The 23,054-nt window shown below is 35.6% G+C and overlaps 1 protein-coding gene across 1 annotated transcript; it reads right to left on the bottom strand.

Moving 5' to 3' along the window:
* Positions 1-421: 421 nt before the first annotated feature.
* Positions 422-22,763, bottom strand: LOC113106924 (dihydropyrimidinase-related protein 2). The gene is made up of 14 exons (XM_026268969.1): positions 22,415-22,763; positions 11,320-11,408; positions 11,012-11,196; positions 9,835-9,999; positions 8,943-9,004; positions 8,574-8,654; positions 8,423-8,491; positions 7,934-8,054; positions 6,015-6,171; positions 4,964-5,105; positions 4,290-4,460; positions 3,235-3,414; positions 2,977-3,142; positions 422-2,787 (listed from the first exon to the last, which is right to left on the bottom strand). The coding sequence occupies exons 1-14, from the start codon at positions 22,454-22,456 to the stop codon at positions 2,696-2,698; spliced, it is 1,722 nt and encodes a 573-aa protein (XP_026124754.1). The 5' UTR covers positions 22,457-22,763; the 3' UTR covers positions 422-2,695.
* Positions 22,764-23,054: the final 291 nt, after the last annotated feature.

Here is a 23,054-nt window from a genome sequence, read left to right as displayed (position 1 = left end):
CAACTTTAGATTTTTATATGAGATATATATGTACAGAATATGTAGCCTATAAAGGCCCCCCCCCCCAGAAAAAAAGAGTAATTTATTCATGTTGTAACGTGTGTTTCTTTTTTCTGTTAAACACACACACAACAAAGATATTTTTGTTAGAATGTGGGCAACCAATAAGTTGCTAGTCCCCATTGACTTACACAGTATTTTTTTCCATTAGCCTAATGGAAATCAGTGGACCTTAAATGACAGTCATATTCTGGGGAAACTATCCCTTAAAGTGTCTTAATACAAATGGGATTATTATACATTACAATATCATCATATTACCACCTCATATCTTCAATGAAAAAAAATTAAGGGGCAAAATACTTAACAAGGATGGAAATAATGTGTTTATGATGAATGTGTTTTGACACTGGACAAGCTCTACAGGCTTTTGTTCACAACCGCATTTTATTGTAACAATCAAAGACATGAATAATGATGAATTGTGTACATATCTTCCATGAGAAATGTTCAGCTCGTCATAACAACACTCACAGACATTAATCAAGAACTGTATCACTTGGTGAATAGGCAGGCAAGTCAATTTATAAAAACAAAGCAGAACTGCAATGCAAGAAAAGCATTGTGACCCAACGTTAAATTCAGAATAATACTGATCAACCTTACACATGCCGGACGATCCGCTTGACAGACAGCCACTGCAACCTTCAAAATGTCCTCACGGTAAAGGTCGGTTCTGTTATGGGACGGGACGGAACGGGAGGAGGTGAGTAGCTGCCCCGTGGAGCGACTGTGACGTCACAGGGAATGGTCTAACCCGTGCAGTGATCCACCTCACAAATAAAACCCCTGGTGTGAGGAGGTTATTGGGGTGGCCTCCAGCACGGCACGGTTGTCGTAACTCATCAGCATCCACACAGAGTGATCGGGACCATTGCTATAGTAACAGCGTTCCTCCTAAACCGAAATGAAAGGGTGAAAAGAGCACCTCCCTCTCAATCTGCTGCTCGCGCAGAGAGTTTTTCTTTATTCTCTAAACAGTACTGTATTGTTTTTTGTGAGACCCCTTTCGTGCAACCGTGGGACAAAGTAGGAATGGACAGTTTGACATTTACAGCGGAAAATTTGTGATTCAAATAACACTAAAACCCCACAGGACTGCGCACCACAGCCAAAAACACCACTGTTAGTCTTTTTTTTTTTGTTTTTTTTTTTGCTCTAAACATCTCCAAAACTGCAGTTAAATAATACTGAGAGAAAATAACGAAGTGCAAAAAATGTGAGGAAGACAAATGTGAGGGATTTCAGGGAGCGTTGAAACACCAACCTGAAACCGAAACAATGACATACATAGGAAAATAAAACATAAAAAGAATAAAACTATTATGTCCATTATAAAACAACATTCTAAAAACTTGTAATACATCAGGCGTTTGTGGAAGAGTTGACACTTTTGCAAAATGTAAAATACAAATGTGGTTTGAATCCTATACAATAAATATCTCATCGACTCTTCCTACAAGGAAAAACCACAAATTAAAATAGCGACAGCACGTTTAAATCATAACCATACAGGCGGGAGTTTTGTGCTGTTCATTTCCAGAATGCAAACAAATAAAAACATTAAAGTGTGGAGGCAAATGATGGAGAGTAGCCTACTACCTAGCTAACAAAACGTTATAAGATAGTTCTGCCAAGGTTTTCTCAAAGTTCCGAACAAATATTCTTCCAGTTACATTAATTAGAACGTTCAGAGGTAACTGGTCTCAACATTCTGAATCGTTAACTCAATTTTTTTTTTATCATGGAACGTTTTTCTGAAACATTTTAGTTCTACCTCTGTCTAACATTTTTAACCATCAGTTTAAGAATTTTTACATTTAAAATGACTAATTATTTGAATATTTAAAAGTAGAACATTTCCAGAATGTTTGCAAAATGATGAAACAGAACATTCTTGTTTTCTCTTACGTTCACATAAACAAAACAATACCTTTTTTCTTTTTAACTGGATACTTTGAATGTTCAGCGAAAAATAACTTTAGCAAAACGGTCTAAGAATATATTTTTGTTAGCTGGGTAGTTCCTGTTCTTTGAAAGTGGATTACTTGGTTAGCTGGATAAGATTCAGGAACACTTGGCCAAAAACAAGCATGCGTTGCATGTTTCAACACATTTATCAAGGCAGAAATAAATAGTTATTTTGCATTTTAATCTAACTGCATATAAAAAAATCTATTTTAGACAGTCTGACCAAAGAAAAAGTTATTATTTCCAGTTAATTTGTTGCATGAGAAATGGAAAGTTGCATTGCATTATGGGATACAGTACACAGTGCAATATGCTCTGTTTCATACTGCACAGTACAGTAGGTCATTGCATACAGAAAACTCACACTATGCACATTATTCATACTGAAGAATTAGTAGAATGCTAATATGCTGTTTAGTCATACTTTCCAGTAAGTACTGTATCCCAGTTCTATGCCAAGTAATCCTGAAACTTATTCATCTAAGAAAAACACTCAAAAATCACTAGAGTGACACTAGAGTTAAAAGGATGGGTGTTAGGGGAGGATGGATGGACAGAAGTGTAGGAGGAAGTAGAGGTGTGCTTGATGGGATGGGTGAAAAGCCCAAGTTTCTTCAACCCCCATCCCACCCCATCCTTTTCTATCTGTAATGAGTGATTGATTTTATCCCAGGCTGGTAATGTTGGCCCTTCCACCTGGAGGCGCCACAATGCGCTGAGTTGTACGACGAGGGATGTTATCGTCAATTTGAGCCCCTGTGAAATGGTGAAAGAAAAAAATGACTTATAAATGTTCCCTCCTGGTGGAGGACTCAACCGAAGCAGCTGCGTCCATAGCCATCTTCAAGAATCAGCTAAAAACACTTTTCTTATATATATATATATATATATAAACAACTATGTTTGTTGCAAGAGTAAGTATAGGACATTTAGTTGTATACTCACCAGACAGGCTGAATCCAGACTGATGTAGGTTGCGAACCGGTTGAGGAGTGTGTTTGACTGGAGAAGTCTTACTGGAGGTTACAGGGGTCATGACCTTAGGTGTCACAGTGACCTCACACACCGGGCCATCATATAGTCCTCGTGGGACTCCACGCAGCTCAGCAAGCTGTGATGAGAGATACCTCGATTAGACAATTTTTAAATAATTTATGATTCAAAAAAAGAGTCTACATGCATCTGTGTATAACGCATATATACCCTGCTGCGGGCCTTTATCCTCTTGTAGACGTAGTCTGGGAAGGGTTTACGGCTGATGTAGCGTCCAGAACCCTCAGTGGTGTGGAGGTTCGCATCCTCCAGGACGATCTTGCCCTGGCTGATCACCACCAGAGGAGCTCCACGCACCTCGACCCCCTCGAAGATGTTGTACTCCACCGCCTGAGAAGGACAGAATGAGGAGAGATCTCAAGTTTAACCACTACACTGCATGAAAGTCTGTCTAGCCAAGCTTTTGAAGCTCTAAAACAATCTGTAGCACATCCTAAATTAGTAAATAAACCTAAAATATTGTGGAAAAAACAGATTCACTAATGATCAAATTTTGATCTTGTAATGTTCTGAAAGAATTCTCTCATGCACACCAGGGCTGCATTTATTTGATTAAAAATAATCCGTAATATTGTGCAAATATTCTTATAATTATAAAAAGAAATGCATATATTTTAAAATGTAATTTATTGCTGTGATAAAAGGTGATTTTTCAGCATCATTCCTCCAGTCTTCAGTGTCACATGATCTTCAGAAATCATTCTGATAGACTGATTTTCTGCTCAAGAAACATTTCAGATTATTATCAATGTTGAAAACAGTCCTGCTGCTTCATAATTTTGTGAAAACTGAAACTTTTTATTTTATGAGCTCTTCTTTAAGATTGTCTTTTTATGCATCCTTGCTGAATTAAAGTATTAATTTCTTTCAAAATAACTAAATGAATAAATCTCGAACCTTTGAATGATAATGTACATTAACATATCCCAGAGTTCATCTCAGATAATTGACTCTTTCTATATTTGACGGCATCAGCATCTCTTTCCGGTCAAATTAAATCAGCACAGATCGCAGCATCAGCCTCACTGACAAACAGGAGCGGACAGAGCGAGTGAGTCAGCAGAATACCAAAACAGCTCAGAGCAGAGGATCATGGGTCAGTGTCAGAGCTGGTCCAAACCTGATGCACTAGTCTAACACTCAGGCCCCAGAGCTTCCTTCTCAGCTGACAAACATTACTTCAAAAGTGAACAAACTCTTCTCACCAAGTGGTGGCTCTTAGCAGAGATGATTTTGGTGGTGTCGGGGTCCCAGAGCACCAGGTCGGCATCAGAGCCCACAGCGATGCGGCCCTTCCGGGGGTACAGGTTAAAGATCTTGGCTGCGTTGGTGCTCGTCACGGCCACAAACTGATTTTCATCCATCTTTCCCGTCACCTGTGAAGCAGAACATTCATCTTAAAGACGGGGTCAGAAACTTTTGTGGACATGATACAGCAATGAGAGTTACATTGATTGTTACCACAGTATAGTTATAGTGTGTTGTGCACATCATGAAATATATATATATAATCAAAATAATGTGACATAGAGCATCTAATCAGACAGTACAGATGCAACTATTCATTATTATATACTCATTTTAACTACGATACTCTAATGAAGATAAACCCTTTAAAAGTAAAAAAATAAATAAAAATAATTAAAATGTTAAATATAAAAGTTTTAACAATAATAATCAAAACAATGCATTGTGGCTCATCTAGTCAGATTTTAAATATGAAACTATTTAATAATAAATCATTTTTGGGTACAATAAAATAATAACAAAGATAAAGATAAAAAAGAAACAAATGCATGAGTTAATGCTTACAAAGTAACAGATGCATATACTCCTCGTGTCTGTAATAATATTAATGAACAGATGAATCAGCTCTCACCACACACTTGTCCCAGATGATGGACATTCTCTCCTCAGTACCGTTAGTTCCCTCCGGGATGAGGGTGAAATTATCCTTGCCCACGGCCCTCTGGGAAGTACTGAAGGTGCAGTGAGCACTGCCAGTCACCTGCAGATCACCACTGCACACAAAACACACACAAACAGTAATGCTTTTACACATGGCAGTAAGTTGTTGTTATTCTTTTTGACAATATAATACCATGGCTTACTAAAAAAAAAAATTCAATAACATGTAAATGAATAACATGTGTACCATCAAGCAACCATGAGGTATCACAGTATATTGCTAGCTGACATTAAATGCTTTTGGAAGTTCTAATCTGAACTTTATCTAAAAATATTTGGCTAATTATCTTATATTTCTTAGCCAATTTATTTTTAATACTACATAAACAGTTAAAATTAATTGCAAAAGTTAAAAGGTTGATTAAAAATTAATTTAAAGACATTTAGCTATTTATTCTATCATTATTATACTTGCAGTTTTAGCACTGCATAGTATTAACTACGAAACTACATTAAATATTCCTTCTTAAAATTAATTTGTAGCTCCACATAAATATTTTACATTAATTAGTAACTTCAAAAAGTTGATAAAGTATGATAAAAAAAAAAAAAAAGATCAGTTACTACATAAGATTTTTCCCCTTATTTTTATTTTTTTACATCGGTTAGCATTTATTATATTTCAAGTAAAAATTATTATAATTTTTTTATGATTTTAGTTTTAACTATAATAACCATAGAATTTCTTCTTATTTGTACTATTTTAACCTAGTAAAGGGTTCTTTCATCATCATTTGTATTGTCTCTTAGTTTGTCATAAGAATAAGTAGAGAGACGCTCTTCTTTATGTAATGGCGCCCTCTAGTGATCACCCATAAATGTTCTTCCCTTTAAAGTCAGCATGGCATGATAAACAGTAGGTGGCTAATGGCTAAACCCTGCTCTAAACACATTCACTGTGGTCTAAATACCCCCCTGCAGTCTATGTCCCATAATGCACTAGAGCAGCTGCGGACACACACCAGGCCAGCAGGGAGTTGAGATAGTCCGGGGTGGTGGGGTCGGGGCTGAGGGGTGGAGATGTGATGTAGGCTGCAGCTTTGGCCCAGTTCTTGCTCCAGTAGTGAGTGCCGTCGGTCCCCAGGCTGGCTGAGATGGGCTCCCCGTACACCACGGTACCTGCCGAGGGAAAGCACTGGGTCAGCTCCACGAGGCCGCTTCCAGGACAGCTACTTCATTCTTCAAACTTAAAGGAGTCATATGATGCGATTTCAAGTTTTCCTTACTCTTTGGTCAAGGACTGTTTCCTGAACCTGGGAGAGTAACCTGCAATGCTTGTGTTCTAAAAAATAATGCTGACTCTCAGTCTGTAAGTATGTTTTCATATTTACAGGATTTGCCACTGATGATTCAAACGCAAGTTTTGAGCAGTGTAGAGTAGAGCTTGTTGTTTGTCATTTCTCTGATCACAAATGCAGATATGGTTTTATGTTTACGCGGCGTGATGCAATGCAACAAGTTAAAAGACAGGATAAGTCATTATAATCAGTAATTATGTTTCCACTGGATGTAACAAATGCCTTGTTTATAATGGGTTTAGTTGGTTCTGTCTCATCGAGCCGGGACACATGGCATAACAGTATGTTAAAGGGTCATAATTTTTCCATCACATGCTTGAGGTATTCGGCCAATCACAACGCACTGGATATCTGGCCAATCAGAACACACCTAGCTTTTCAGAACAATGAGCTTTGTAAAAATCGACATGCTTCAGAAGGCGGGGCATAGAGGAGAAACAATAATACACAGTATATGGAAAAGCATGTGTTTTTTAAACCTTAAACCGCACAAACACATTGCATTACACCAAATACACCAAATAATGTTCCTTTTAGCAATGTCATATGACCTCTGTAAATGTGACGTGTGGATGAATTTTCTTGAATTGAAATATAAAATATTTATTTTAAAATGCTTGTAAAAAAATAAAAATAAATTTGAAAAAGTATTTTCAAAAATAGACAACAAATCGCCTAAAAAAAATATTTGGTAGAAATATACATTTACAGAAGAAACATATTTTAGCAAATTGATTGTTGGTCAGTTTTTGTATATTTTGAATATATTATATAGGCTACAACTGTATTAGCACAGTACGATGGTACTTCACTAGTCACTAGTTATATAACATAAACTGCTAATAATTTTCTTGGTAGCACTTTATTTTACAGTCCTGGTCCTCATGTAGATTCTATGTACTTATTATAATAATTACAATAACTATGTATGTACCTACCCTTAAACCAACCCTACCCCATGTATTTACCTTGTATTACAGAACTTTCTTAGATAAATACATTGTAAGTACATATAAGTACACGTACTGTAAAATAAAGTGCAACCATAACTATTCATAATGTGCATTTTAATACATTATATCTTATCATAAATAATTATAACTGAATATAAAATGCATAAGTGTTTTAAGTGTATTAACTGTGATTACATTAAGATAGTATGATGCATTATAAGGTGCATTACAAGGCATAATTAATGCATTAAAACTACTTTTATAATGCATTATACATAAACACTTTAAGTAAAGTGTTTACTTAATTTTCTTTTCCTTTCTTTTCTTTTAACCCACTGACAGATATTTTTCGTTTTAAACATAAACTCACTTAATTATTATAATTTTTCTTCAGAAAACAAGATTTAAAATCTCAGGCCATTTTGTTTCTCAAGTAAATATATTTTGATTTAATAATGTTTATTTGGTACTGGAAATCAAGACAAAAATACTGTGTAAGAAAATCAGTCTAGACAGGATTCTTTTGATCATTTGCAAATGAAACCCATGTGCCATTTTCCGGCCTAGTTTGGGTGATTTATTGGGAAGTTGATCAACACATTGGACTTTTATATCAAACATCTGTTGTACCTTTTTTCCTGGCCTGTGCGATGACATCAGCAGCGCTCTTGCTCATCACTTTGGTGATGTAAAGTGGGCAGTTGGTCTGATTGGCGACGGTCACAGCCCGGTTGACAGCCTCGGCCTCCACCTATAAAACAACGTCCGACACTCACTGACCTTCAGCTGAAATTACAGACACAGCCGCTATAAAGTCCTGCTCGGCACTTCCTGCACATTATGTGTGGCTAAAGGTTTCTGGAAGGCTGATGTGTCTGCGATACCAATGATCAATGAGTCTGGCTGTAAAAACAGTGGGAAAGTGGAAAGTCTGAAATCCCCTGATCGCTAAAGGGAAATAAACCATAAATGTGTTTTAGTGCAGCATGTCTGAAGGGTATTTTGGAAGGGTCTGGATGTAGGATGACGTGCTAAAAAGCCCTTCCATGTGGTACACAGCTGTGATTTTGCAGTGTGAATGTATTTGGTGTAGTTTGATGTGCATGTGAAGTGTTTTACCTCTTCTGGGCGACTCAGAACATGTCCTTCTGGACCAGTGATACCCAATCCCAGAATCCTCTTCTGCTCCTGTATGTGAGTGTATATATATATATCCGTTTATATTAATGACTGAATTAATTTATTTTTAAGGTAGAAAAGGTGAGCTCACTTCAGCAATGATGTCTCCGTTCTCTGCGTGCACCTGGGCGATGGCTCCCAAGTCCCTGATCACACTGAACACCTCATACATCTACAACAGAAAGGAGAAACACAGCACTGGGTGTAGTTTCTGTGTTTATTCAGTGCGGTGCAGTTTGTTTTATCATCTGCTCTGGATCTACAGCTACAGGAAATGTGCTGAACATCAGAGCAAACATGTCTGTTCCCCTGTGACCTTCAGCCCTGCACGCTCAAATCATGAAAACTCATCGGCACTGCACTCTCAATGCACCAAAAACACTAGTACTGCTCATTCAGTGTCTAATAATCCATCTTTAACAGGATAATTAAACAAATACGCATGAGAAACCATGCATACCTGGGAGTCGTTTAGCTGGAAAATGTCCTTGTAGGCCAAGTAGACAAGGAAAGAGTTGACACCTGGGAGAAAAAAAAAAATCAGGATGTAAGACATCAGACATGGACGTGCATACAGAGATCTGGAGCTGCTGAAACAGGGAAGGTTAAAGTAATGAGTTCATGGACTTAAAAGCAGAAATGTGCAGGTTATATTCTTGTTTAAGCACCTGCAATGATTCTTCCCTTGAAAATGTGTGTAATTTTTGCAATAAAGTGCCTAAATCATCACTTTCACATGGGAATACTGTTCTTGGTGTATGAACTCCATTGATAAAACTGCTGCATTGTGACATCATTTTTGTGACTATTAAGCATTTCTTGCCCTCGACTCTTATCATTGAACTGCATTTGACTCGTTTTACTTTTTGTTAATCCTGAATTATTCATTCACTCTGCATTTTTAAATCCTTAGAATTATTGGTTATACTTTTTTGTTCTAAATTCTATAACATTCATTATAATGGTTTGTTCTATTTATTCTCAAAGATGAAGTGCCTAAAGCGAAACTTTCCACTTGAGAACACTGTTATAGGTTAATAATCACTGATGTAATTGCAGTATTTCAATTTCTCTCGCTTGCACATAGTATGTGAAAGTCACCATATTTACCCACATGAGATGAGCATTTATTATCACTCTAATCTTATGTTAACACATAATGTTTAAATCCTCCAGCAGTACTTTTTGATACATGTGAATTTTTTAAATAGGGAAAAAAGTAAAGTAAAAAAAAGGATCTTCTCTGTTAAGCAACATTGCCACGAATGCTGTCAGTTGATCTAATCTACTTGTAAGCTTCCATTATTGTTGTTGCACACATGCAAAAGTGTGTAAAGTGCAGAGGAGCATACCGTGATCTTTGACCAGCGCCTCCAGCTCCTCCTGCATGCCCTTGTGCCACTCTGTGATGTCCACATGCAGAGAGTAATCGCAGCAGGACTTGTGATCGGCCCACTCTCTCCACTGGTTAAAAGCAGCGATCAGACTCACGCCTGGCTCTGGGACCACATGATCGACTGCAAACACACAAACACATCAAAATATAGTAAAACTGTATGATTCTGTTGAAGGAAATGTAAAGATATTAAACATGCCATTTGCCCCAGTTTTTAAGCTAAATGATCATAGAGAATGATATTATGATAGTTGTGATAGTACGAACGTCATATTTTAGTATCATTCATATACTGGTACAGCATTTATTCATATTTAGAATTTGTATTTTTAAATTTTTTTGTTTTTTTATTTTATTTTAGCTTAAGTTTTAGTAATTTAGTTATCCTTTAATTTGTCATTGAAAGCATATAAACACAAACATTTTATTATTGTGTGTGTATTATTTTGTTTTCTTCTTTCCTTAAGGACAGGAACTGGACACATGAAATGTCATGTACAACATTTTTTAATTTGTATTATTATTACTATAATAATAATAATTATTATTATACTTAATTATTTTACACTTTTAAATAAATTTAATTGAATTAAAATGTATTTATTACCACCACACACACACACACACACACACACAGATATATATATTTAATAAATATACATATATACATTCGTGGCCACAAATATCAGCCCCCTTGGTAAATATATCAAAGAAGGCTGTGAAAATTCATCTGCATTGTTAATCCTTTTGATTTTTTTTTTTTTTTCGCAAAAAATTATCCTTTCACTGGATAAAAATAATGTAAAATGGGGGAAATATCATTAGGAGGACTGGAATGGCTGTAGCAGAAGCTTGGATTTGAGCTCAGTGACCCATTTCTGTGTTGTTTTTGAGGTTTGTGTTTGGGTTATTATTATACAGTTGGAAGATCCAAACATGGTCCATTATAAGATTTCTAATAAGAGACAATTACTTTTTTTTTTTTTTATCTGTTGGTATTTGATAGAATCCATGATGCCATGTGTTTAAACAAGATGTCCAGGACCTCCAGCAGAATTATAGGCCCACGACATCAAACATACAGCAGTATATATATATATATATTTTTTTAATTCTTTATGTTGTAGACGTACTGATCATAGTGGTGCCACCAGCGAGAGCAGCTCGTGTGCCCTGGTAGAAATCATCAGCAGCTGTCATGCCCCGGTCGGGCATCTGGAAGCGGGTGTGAACATCGATGCCACCGGGTATCAGCATCCTGCCGTGGGCATCAATGGTCTTCACACCACCAGGAACTATGAGGTTTTCACCGATTTGCCTGGAGACAGAAAAAGAGACAACAGTGGTCATCTCTACTATCGGTCATTATTCATGAATATAAGATATAATGACAAGAAAAATAATGATGTCAAATAACAAGAACAACAACAAAAACACTTGCTTGATGACTCCATCCTCCATATAGATGTCTGCATGGAAAGACTGATCATCATTCACTATCTTCGCTCCTTTGATTAGAAGTCGGTCACTCTGGGAGACAGAGACAAGACAATCATACAAAAATGCCTTAATTCCCAGCATTTATATATAACTGACTGTAACTCAAAAGATATCACATGCTATCAGTTTAAGTACAGATACACTTTGTTTTGCACAGTATGAACAATTAAACAAAAATTTACAAACACATAAAAATATAAATACAAAATTACAAAACTCCTGCATTTTGCACACACACAATTTCAATATACATACAATATATATAAAATACATACATTGTGTCATTCATTAATATTAATGTTATTTTATATATGATTTCATATATATATTTATTGTGTTTGTGTGTATATACAGTATTTATTTTGCTGTAATTGTACTATAGTGACTCTTGCTTTTTGCACAAACACACACATGCAATTATGATACCAAAAAACCCTGCAAGGTGTGTGTTGAGATAAAAAGTCACCACTGTTGTTTACATTAAAGTGAACTAATTTGATGTCTTTGCATGACAAAGTCACTTTAGGAAATAACCAAATGGGATGCAATTGTAGATTGGAGACATAATGCACAGTTACAATCCTGTTCTAAACCAGACAGTACACTAAAACATGACCGACAAGCACTGGACATCAAGTTCAATCAGAGGTGAAGCATAAAGATCGCTGAGGCACATCAGAGAAACACAGTGATTCTTATCATGCTAAATTGATTCTGACATGCCATCATGAGCCCAAATGTCATTTCAGGACACCGCCATCGACTGCGGCCTGCATGCTTCTCTCCTGTTCAGACACGCAAGCATACAAACATGGTGCATGTTTAATTTCACATCACTGCAATAAAAAATAAACTGGTTTAATGCCATAGCATTGACACTTTAACCCTGTTGTGGTGGTGTGAAGGACATACACCCTTATCCAAGTGCATGATGGGAATGGTGGGTGGGTTTAATAAGATCTCAGTTGCCCTGTGCTCTGTAATTAAGGACCTGATGGGATAATTGTCATGGAAGTCCTATTTGGTAGCTGTTTGTCTGCTAATGAGTAGCTATGAAGGGGTGGAGAACAAGATTTTGTTGGAATGACTATTACAAACTTAAACAGATACAGAGGAAATCCCATGAATTAGGACTTAAGTTCACAATTAAGTTCAAGATGCTTTACGATCATATCTAAATTATTTTATTTTAAGAAATAAGCACACATGAACGGAACCCCAATGCTGTATTTAACTCCTTATTATGACCACAAACTTATATCACAAAATATTTTGATGCAACAAAATATTATTATTTTTTATTTTTATTTTTTAAATAAGGGTTTTACAATCTAGTTTTAAAATAAATTTAAAACCATTACAAAAAACAAAAACACATTTTGTCACTATTAATTTTATTAATTTTGGAAGTTAGAGGAAAAAATTGTTAACAGCTGGTCCTTGAGGTAATTGTAGAACATTAACAAGAAATTCCAAATATATTTCATTCATTGACCTCAAATGAAAAAAAAAATAAGAAGTAGCATCTATAATGGATAACAATGGAAACAAAATACGCCATAATTTTTGCTCATGCAGATAAGATTAGTACATTATTCGAAACTGTCAAGGGTCTACTTTTATTTGAATACATTCAAAGCATCAACAAGACGTTGCGCTTATGTAAAATAAAGAACACAATCAGGATGTGCTTTCTGCCGTCTCTGTCTCTGTGTAATAAAGCCAGGCAAAAAACATATACTTGCCTCACAGACATCAGAAATAATTTATAAAAAGCTTGAAACGTCTACTCTAAAATAAACCAATTCAAACACAGAACAAATACCCTGTGTTCATCTAAAGGCATGTCCACTGTACTTCTGAGATGACAAGTCAGCATCCACTTTTTCTTTGCAGCTGACACGGACTCAGAAAGCAATAGTTTATTAATAAATATTTAAAATAGCTCCTTGTTATTTTTCAAAACACATAGTCATAAGTTTAGTTTAGCTCCTCACCCCAAGTATATATTTAAATACAATTATATAAAATGTGCAATTATTCAATTAATCTCTGAAATATATAAAAAAAGGCAACATTTCTCATATTCTTTTAGTTTAACTCGATGTACTAAAATAACTAAAATGAATAAAATAAAAATAAAAATGAATAAAAACTATATAGGTGCATCAAAAACACAACAAAATCATAAATAAAAACTTAACTAAAATTAAAATGAAAAATAAAAAAATAAAGAAAAAAGTTTATAACAATTAAAATAGCATCGTAATGATACATTAATGATAGATAAAAAACATTAATTACAAGCAATAGGAGGAAAAATGTTATTGAACAAAGATACAAATGAAAAGATTTTTCAAGTCTAACAAACTTCTGTGGATATATTGTTCAACTCTCTATAGCATATTTTGTAAAAAAGGAAAAATAATGTTTAAAACACTATTGAGAGAGAGAGAGAGAGAGAGAGAGAGAGAGAAAGAGAGCAAAATGTTTAAACCCCTGAATACACATTAGAAATATCCCCCAGACAACTAAATCAAGTTTTAACCAACCACATCGGCTAACAATCATGCTTTTACATAGATATTAACCTTTAAAGTGGCAAATATGGCTTGGGAAAGAATGATCATGAAATGGCTTAAACATCTGAATGGAAATCAGGCCTAATTCATCTCTGAGACAAAGCCTTTCTGTTCATTCTGTTACTATGAAACACAGTAACTCCAGACTGCATTTATCATCACAGCTGGCGATCGCTCATGCTGTTAGCTGAAAAACATCTCGCAAACATCCAAACCATGTTAACTGTGTTAGTCACAGTGGAAGAACTGCAGCTCTCGAGCTTATCTGTGATGTTTAGAGCGAGCTCGAGATCAATGTCAGAGATCAAGATGAACTCTTTTTATTCAGCCGTGACGGACATGTGCTCTGTAGTCTCTACTGTTGTTGGTTGTTCGCTCCTCTACACAAATCCATTACTAACGCTGAGTCCAGACAAATGCTGGCAGCATTACAGCCCAAAGGCTCATTAAAACAGACCTTTACATCTGCTTTGCTGCTGAGCTTTTGGCTTATTCAGCAGTTCTTTAACGTCTTAAGCCATATTCAGGAATACCGACCAACTAGAGGATTGAAGAAGGTAGACAACATCTCAAATCTTACAAAACGGATAGTTAAGGTCCTGGATGCTAATCGGCCTTCATTATGCATCCCAAATTTGATCTGGATAAGCCTGTGTACAAAATATAACACCATGATTGGCTAACAGTGAACTCTGACTTTCCTAGAAAGAATCAAAGCTTTGGCTATAGGTGAAATATCAAGTTATTTGTTTTTAGTTAATAAAGTAGATCACTTGAGCACAAACAGACATTTAGTTTAGTATATAGATGGGTTGATCTTTGGTAAGATTTGACCACACAAATGGCAGCAATTTAAGCTCTCCTGACTGTATGTGTGGCACAATTTGAAAATTAAGATTCAAGACCACAAATTTAAGTTTAAGATGCTTTAAAAATCATATCTGAATTAAAGTATTTTATTTTAAGAGACAAGCACTGATGATAGTAAAAAAAAAAGTTTTTATTCTAGTTTTAATTTCACATGTCAACTTTATGATTATCTAGTATGCACATATTTTGTGGAGTTTGATAGAAAATACTATCCATTGTTTGTTAGAACAGAGATAACAAAAAATGTTTTAAGACCAACATTTCCTGAAAACAGTGAAAATACCCCAAAATCTTTTCCTCCACAAATATCAGGTAGCTAATGTAAACTGTATAGAGGTTAACCCCAATGTGGCTTGGAAAAGAATCAGGAAAGAATCAGATCATGCAATTATCCTGGACATGAGGACATACATGTCAACTATGACACAAAATATTACTACTCATCTCTAATTAAAAAAAGTAAATCGCAGTTACCGTAATGCACATGCAATATAATGAAAATATGGGTCCAAAAAATGGCCACTAGTTAGCATGAGACTAGTGTGATAGAATCGTTTACTAACCTTTGCCTGTCCAATATTACAACTTCAAGATGACATAAACCCCAATCCTGCTAAATTTTGCATGAGGACTGCACATGATACCAGAAATGGAAACTGATGTAAGTTTGGGCTGGTAGTTTTGAATCGACAAAGGAACACAATCTTCCTGATGTCTGCATGTTCATGGTGTTTGAGGACCAAAAAAATAACCGGATAATAAAAGCTACATACTCTGACACCCATCTGAAAGAGCAGCACCTACATAAATAGTGATTTTACAACTCAAATTACACATATTTTGCATGGAAGAATAACAAAAAATATGAGCAGCATGAAGTATTGACTATGACCACATAAATCCTCAGGATGCTGGCACTGTATGCTCTCATTGTATTTCTCGACATGCAAAAAAGTTTCAATATTTTTCTATGGTAATCAACATTATACAACAAATGCTGTTGTTAGAGCTGAACTCGTATTGAACCCAGAATATTCCTTTAATCCATTGTAAAGCCTGTGAATGGGCTTAATGGGTCATTACGTAACAGCAAATGTCCCTCCTCTAGATCATGCGTTACAGTGTTTGTACATGAAATGTTAAACTAAACGTCTGTTATGGCTAAATGTATTTCCGACAGCTAAAAGTGCCTATGTTTAGATTAAAGAGACAAATACAGCACTTCATAATTGACTTTTTCCTCAGATGCACATGTAGTGTGTACGTGAGGGGCTGCTAATGATGGCCTCCAGAGAGTCCATCCATACCAGAACAAATCCCTGTGACCCACTTACAGTGAATCTGGTGCATACTTTTATCCTAAAGACACACACACACTAACTCAAGCTACTCCAATCGACAGTCATAATGGCCCTTGGACAGAGTGCACTCCCATCCTGCGTGCACTTTCCGAAAGTAAGTGTGCTCCAGTAAGTGGGTCAAACGCTCAGATTCTTCTCGTTTCGGTGGCTGACCAGGTTTGTGTTTCAAGGATTCACGTGAATAACATAAATGCATTTAAACGTGTGTAAGAATGCAATCCAAACACAAAAAACATATAAATACATGTGCATTTACATGACTGCACTGAGTATTTTAAAGGTTGTAGTCTATTCTGGTATGTTTACTTTGATGTGGCTTTCAAAAAAAAAAAAAAAAAAAAGACTAGACATTTTACAGATCTCTTAGTCATGCTACATAAATGCCCACAGACAAATGATTTAATCAGGTCAAAGCTGGTTCACCAGTCTCAATTTCTCTTCCCACATTTGTGTTTATTTTGGTTTTGAACTGCAAATCCACATCTATACCGTACAGTATTTTATTGAATTAATTTCATACTTCTGTGGCTGAAGTGATATTTAGAGTATTTTTACTTTGTGCAGTTAAATGCATGGAGATACTTTTAGCTACAAAGTCATTGCTTTTGAAATATGCAAGTTTGCAATTCATAACAGTGCAGCTGCCACATTAGACGCTACATCAAGCATTAGCATTGCTTTCTTCTACATATTTACAGCTAACAATTCTGGTTTAAAGGAATAGTTTGTATGGTCATCAAATCAGATTTGAAAAAAATTTAGCATTGCACCACTGTCTCAGCAATTGGTCCTCTGCAGTGAATGGGTGCCGTCAGAATGAGAGTCCAAACAGCTGATCAAAGCATGACAATAATACACACCACTCCAGTCCAGTCCATCAGTTAATGTCTTGTGAAGTGAAAAGCTGGGTGCTTGAAATAAAGAAATCCACAATTAAGACTTTTTTTGCTTCCAGAACATGAGCTCAACTGCTTGCACTAGCTGGAAATGTTCAATCTTTCTGCGCCAGAGGGTTAATCGTGAGTTCAACTTCAAATCAGAATGAGGTTTTCGGGTTCTGAACTAGCAATCAGTGTAATCCACAGGGTCAGTGCGCTGTCAAAGATGAAAAATGATCTTTATTGCGACAACTGAGGTCGTATAAATGTCATAGTTTTAACCAAATTAATGTCAAATTACAGCGAGCAGTTTGTCTGCCAACAATCAAAAGCACATTAGGTGTAGAAACCAAGTTTATTGGCAGTGACATTGAAGACATATTACATGCTTTAACTCTGCAATTTCCTTCAGTGATTTTTCTAACCACACTTTTGAAGCACACGCCAGTGGCACTGCTACACTCACATGTGATAAAAGACACATTATTTTAGTCATTTACACTCAGAAATAAAAAATTAAAAAATCATAAAGGAGATCTCCATTTCTCATGTTTTTCTAGATGGTTATGAGACTAAATGGAGAGCAAACTGTTTAAGGACACTGTTTCCAAAAAAAAATATATAGGGTTTTAGGGTTTTCAGAAGATATTAACATCTCAGACTTTGCTCATATTCAACAAGATGTCTGCAATCAAAACCTAAAGATCTCAATATAAACTCAAACATGACGGAAAGTCCAAATGAACTTTTCTTATTTTATATCTATAAAATCTTATCTTATATCTATATTTTTGTAAGGAATTATACACTGTAAACTGTGTTGTTTTCCAGTTTTGGTTGCCTGGAAGGAGCGCTTCCTCTTCTTTAAAGCAGCACAACATGGCCTTCAACTTGGCCTCCTCTGTTGCATGCTCTTGAGGGCGGGGCTTATATACATTTCAGGGTTTGTGAATTGTGACATCACAAACCTGGGATGTAACCCGTTGTAGTCCCTATACGAGCCATTTGAAGCATTGTAAGCATTAAACTGACATAATTTTAGAAAATGATATCACCGTTTGCAGCTTCATAACTTTGCAGATACAGATTATGCTCAAGCAACAACAGTACACACTATATAACGTTAAAAAATGGAAATCACAACCAACCACCCCTTTAAGTAAATTTTCTGCTTTTTAAAATAAATGTACTTTGATCCAAGAATGTTTACACTGAAAAAAATTGTTCTTTCTTAATATTTTTGTGTTTTGATTTCCAATACAAATATCTAAACATTCTTGAATCGAGATACATAACAAAATGGCTTAAGATATGAAGACTTGGCTTCTAAAAACTGTTTCAAAATTTTGTTAGTTTTTGCTTAAATCAATTAAAAAATTTTTGGGGTAAGAAAAATAATCATAATTCAAAGAGAAAGTAAGATTTTTTTTTGTCTTACCCCATTGGCAGAACCCCTCCATTTTAAGGAAAAAAAAAAACTCAAATAATTTTTTCTTTCTCTTTTTTAGTTAATTTAATTTAGTTAAGTTAATTTAGTTTTTAATTTTCAACTTCTCAAGTAAATGTATGTTGATTTAAGAATGTTATATAATTTTTATGGAAGACAAGAATGAGCAATAAAAGTTTCACATCATAGGTTACTGACACACATCTCAGTAATTTAAGAAGAGTTTCATTACTGAAGCAAATTCACACAGGGGTCAAAGGGAACGAACGGCTGCACTTTTATCAAATCAATGAGAGCCTGAGTGAACGACATAAAACCGGCAGACCTCTCAGCCATTCGATACGCTGCGGACGATGACTGCGGGAATGTGATTGCTGCAGAAACAAGGCTAGAAAGTGGGCTATGGGGGTGTATGTGTGTTTCAGACAGAAAGGATGGAGTGCCCAGGCCGTTTGTCACGACATTGTCAAACAATCCTAAAATAAAAAAATTTAAAAAACAAGTCAGACGTACAGATATAAACACCAGAGTCACATTTCTAGTTAAAACCAACATTGCATCAAACTGTATCTTAGGTACTTCTTTAACCCTGTAAAGACTACAATATCATATTTTATACATGAATTTCTAAGGCCATGAAATGATCAACATGATGAAAACTTTGCTGAAAAATCTGTTTTATACAATGTACTTCATGCCTGCTGTTGACTGATTGATAGTTTACGAAAAAAAAAACCCTTTAAGGATAATTGTGCAAACATCCACCTCATGGTTCTTTTCGCTGTGAAATCTTTTTATAAAATGAACATAAAAATACATTTCATGTTGTTTGTAATATTTGAAGATGAACATTTACTGGACTAAAGTAACTTAGGTTTAGTTGATTATCCACAAGGATCACGTAAATGTGTCAAATACGTTCCTATAAGCTTTTGAGGAAGATTTTTTCATTTTGTCATGTATAGCATTTCATTATAGGTTTTGAAACTACAGAGCCTTGATCATAAAATTAAGCATTTAAATATAATCTTATTAATATCTGTTATTGGTAGGTATAGAGTGAAAACTGATAATTATATGATTTTTTTTTAAATTACATATTAATATCTCATTGATTTACAGAATTACCCGCCTTTTATTTTACTTTTTTTGTCCATTTAAATATCAGCATCTGCACCAAATTGCATATTTTTGCTCAGTATGGGCTTCTGAATCAAATTCAGGTGTTATTTTCATACAGTATGAGCCATAAATCCTGATGTATCAACAAAACAAATATGCAAACTTATGTATTTTTTTTTATATTTAGTCTAAGGTTTCAATAAGATTTTCCATTTGAAATTAGATTTTCCAGCTAATATTTCATACATCAAGCTTTAAATCTACACATTATCCTAAAGAAGATCTTTCCACTGTCTGAAATCTGTCATCAACATGTAACAACTTGCTCCAGCCTCTGAAATGACATCATCTACAGATGGCAACTACCACTGAAATAAATAGGAATGCAGAAAAAAATCAGTGCACATTACAAGACATTTTATTTTTCATATTTTTCCAACATGGTTGTCTTATTGAATGTCTGGCTTCACTCACGATATATCACGCGCAATAAGTTTAACTTTATCCATCTGTAAAGTTAACTCTTCTCTAATATAGCATGCATTTTCCCATAGGCATTTCCTTATAAAGATCCAAAGAGAATTGTAAGAATCTTCATCCAGCTCTTTTCCATACAATTTTCATTCACATTTCTGCTTTTGATGCACAGCTGCTCATGACAACTTCCAAACATGAATGCAAATGATTTTAAAGATTTGCTAAAATTACATTTGGGTCTGTTCCTCACATAAGCTGTCATGTGTTCAGAAGAACTGTAATATATAGTACATAAGTCTTATGGACTAGTTACATAATATTTAATGATGCTTTTTTGTTAATTTCGGAGCTTGACAGACCATGTCCTTGTATAAAAGACAACTGCATGAATATTCAAATGCTCTCCTGTTTTTCACTGCATGCAGGTTTAAAACAATGACATACTGTAACATGAACTATTCCTTTAACATCTTTGAGTGTGCAGTACAGTATCTGTGTTTGCCACCCACTGCCAGTCTTATCACCGTCCCTTAAGATGGCTGAAGCTTAGCTGACATCCAAGAGCTAAAGGAAAGATCTAACGGCAAAGGGAGAGTTTTCATCTTTCTCCCTCCTGTCCCAGATCTGCCCGTTCCTACAGGACTCTACACTAACTGATCTGTGCCGCCTCTAAAACAATCCGAGTGAATATCAATGCAGTGCACGCTGTCTTTGGATTATAAAATTCACTGGTGGACTGAAGACATTTTACAGGCATGTATCACCACATACCTTTACATTCACTGACCTACTTTCAAAAGAGGATTTTCATTCATTTCTCTGCATTTAGCATGGCTATCAAACCAGCAGCTCAAAGCAGGGTGGGTGCGGAGGCCATTGTACTGGCAGCTAAACTGAAGCTGCTTTTTACATTAATGAAATGCACTTTTGAAGGTGAATGTTGTTGATGCATGCATGGCTGGTGATATATCTTGTAAGACACATTCATGCTGCTAAATCTAAAACAGGTTCTGCTGGAATAGTTTATAATTATTGGTTTGATTTAATTTAAGTTATGATACATCCAAAAGCATGCATGCATGCTTTCCGTGAGCTAGTTTTTCAATAAAATGACATTTTGAAGAGGAATGTTTTCAGTTCATGCAAAAGCGATAATTCACAAAGGTTTCCAAAGAACTGCAATAATGCATTGCTTGAAATTCATTTGAAATAAGATACATATCTTGTAAGGATAGCTAAAAAATATGTTTACTTTATTTGAGGCTATGCATTACGGTATATCCCTAGGATCTTAAAATAAAGCATACCTGCTTAACAGCTTGTTTGTATATCAAATGAAGCATAGGCCTACTTATGATGGTGAATGTTTCAATGCATGCAAAACCACATTCACAAAGATTTCCAAAGAACTGCAGTGATGCATTGCTTCATATTCACTAGAGGCAAGATATTGTGCAAAAATGAATAGGATTTTTTTTTTTAAGGCTTTGCTTTAGGGTATTCCTAGGATCTTAAACTCATACATGCTTGTTTAACAGCTGTCTGTGAAGTTGTTCTGATAGAAACGGAAACATAGTGGATGTTTCCAGTAAACGCAAAACCACAGTTCACAAAGATTTCCAAGGAACTGCAAAGATGCATTGCTTCAAATTCACTGGAGATAATGTAATACCTAAGAATGATGTTTATTTTATCTAAGGCTATGCATTACGTTATAACACTAGGATCTAAAATAATCCATGCATTTTTATCAGCTTCCCATACAATTGTGAAATAAAAAAATGCACTTAAATCATACACCATCCTAACTTCATACAAATCACCAGTCACAAAGATGCTCCGTTCATTTAGAACATAACATTGTAGCAGTATAAGACTATACTGAATTTAATAAATTCTAATATGCAATCACAATAGGCATGTTATGGTTATTCCAGGAATAATGCATAATTTTCTGTTTAAATGAGGCATGTTTTATAATGCATGCATTCTTGATAGCTTTTCCCAAAAAACTAATGAATCCAGTGTGACCTATAGAGCTCCAAAGGGTGACCCACAAAGAAACACATTAAAGTGAGCCTGAGCACATCACACACAGAAACCAGAGGTGACAGTAATACAACATCTGATGGAATGGTATTGACATAACTGGACCACTATAAAAGCACAAAACCGAACTGCATTTAACTCGATTCTCATTCTCTGTATCTGTGGAGTCGCTGTCATTTCATGCCCTCTTATTCTTTGTCGCTTTAATCGCGCGCGTTTTAAGCCCATCTTTTTGTTGATTTGTACTCACAGTGATGCGAGGGATGTTCTTCTTGCCCTGGTATCCGGACATCTCTGCGCTGATGGCTGGAGATCCGCACGCGTAATGATTCCCGATGCGCGTTTGGAGAAGCGACGCCCCGCAGCTCAATGTCACCCGCCGCCGTCGGCACAAAACAAACCGGACGCGATGGACGAAGGTTTCCAGACAATCCTGCAGAGATTCTGAAGGTGGACGATGACTTGTTCAGGTGACGGGCTCTTCTATCTTGTTCCGGCGAAGCGACAGGACGCTCCAGACAGACACCGACGGAGATTTACACGGCCAAAGCCACCGTGCATGCGCAACACCCCACCCTGATCCACACACGCGCACACGCACACACACACACACACATGCAGGACAAGATTCATTAGATAAAATGTTAGGGAAACGATTACGTTTCTGTTGATTTCTATTTTACATCTGTTTTTATAGTACTATTACAAAATTATTTTGATTAATATTTTGGCGAATCACAAAAGCAATAACAAGAGTTTCTGTATTTTCTGTATGATATGACAATAAAAAAAGGTATTTATATGACTGTTGACAGTACTCTGAGGTCTCTCTTTTAAATAATATACATTTTTGTATATTAGCCAATATACAAATAATTTTGCTATTTAAA

This window comes from Carassius auratus, chromosome 8 (assembly GCF_003368295.1).
Source record: "Carassius auratus strain Wakin chromosome 8, ASM336829v1, whole genome shotgun sequence".
NCBI lineage: Eukaryota > Metazoa > Chordata > Actinopteri > Cypriniformes > Cyprinidae > Carassius > Carassius auratus.
Note: the sequence above shows the minus strand (reverse complement) of the source record. Positions and strands in the feature narration are given on the sequence as shown.

What these genes read in the sequence shown, in the direction of transcription:
- LOC113106924 (XM_026268969.1), bottom strand. Translation starts at nt 22,456, where the DNA reads ATGTCCGGATACCAGGGCAAGAAGAACATCCCTCGCATCACT. An exon ending in AGAACATCCCTCGCATCACT is followed by an intron (nt 11,409 to 22,414) that starts GTGAGTACAAAT and finishes TCTGTCTCCCAG; the next exon opens with AGTGACCGACTTCTAATCAA. An exon ending in GGCGCTGGTCAAAGATCACG is followed by an intron (nt 9,005 to 9,834) that starts GTATGCTCCTCT and finishes TTTTTCTCCCAG; the next exon opens with GTGTCAACTCTTTCCTTGTC.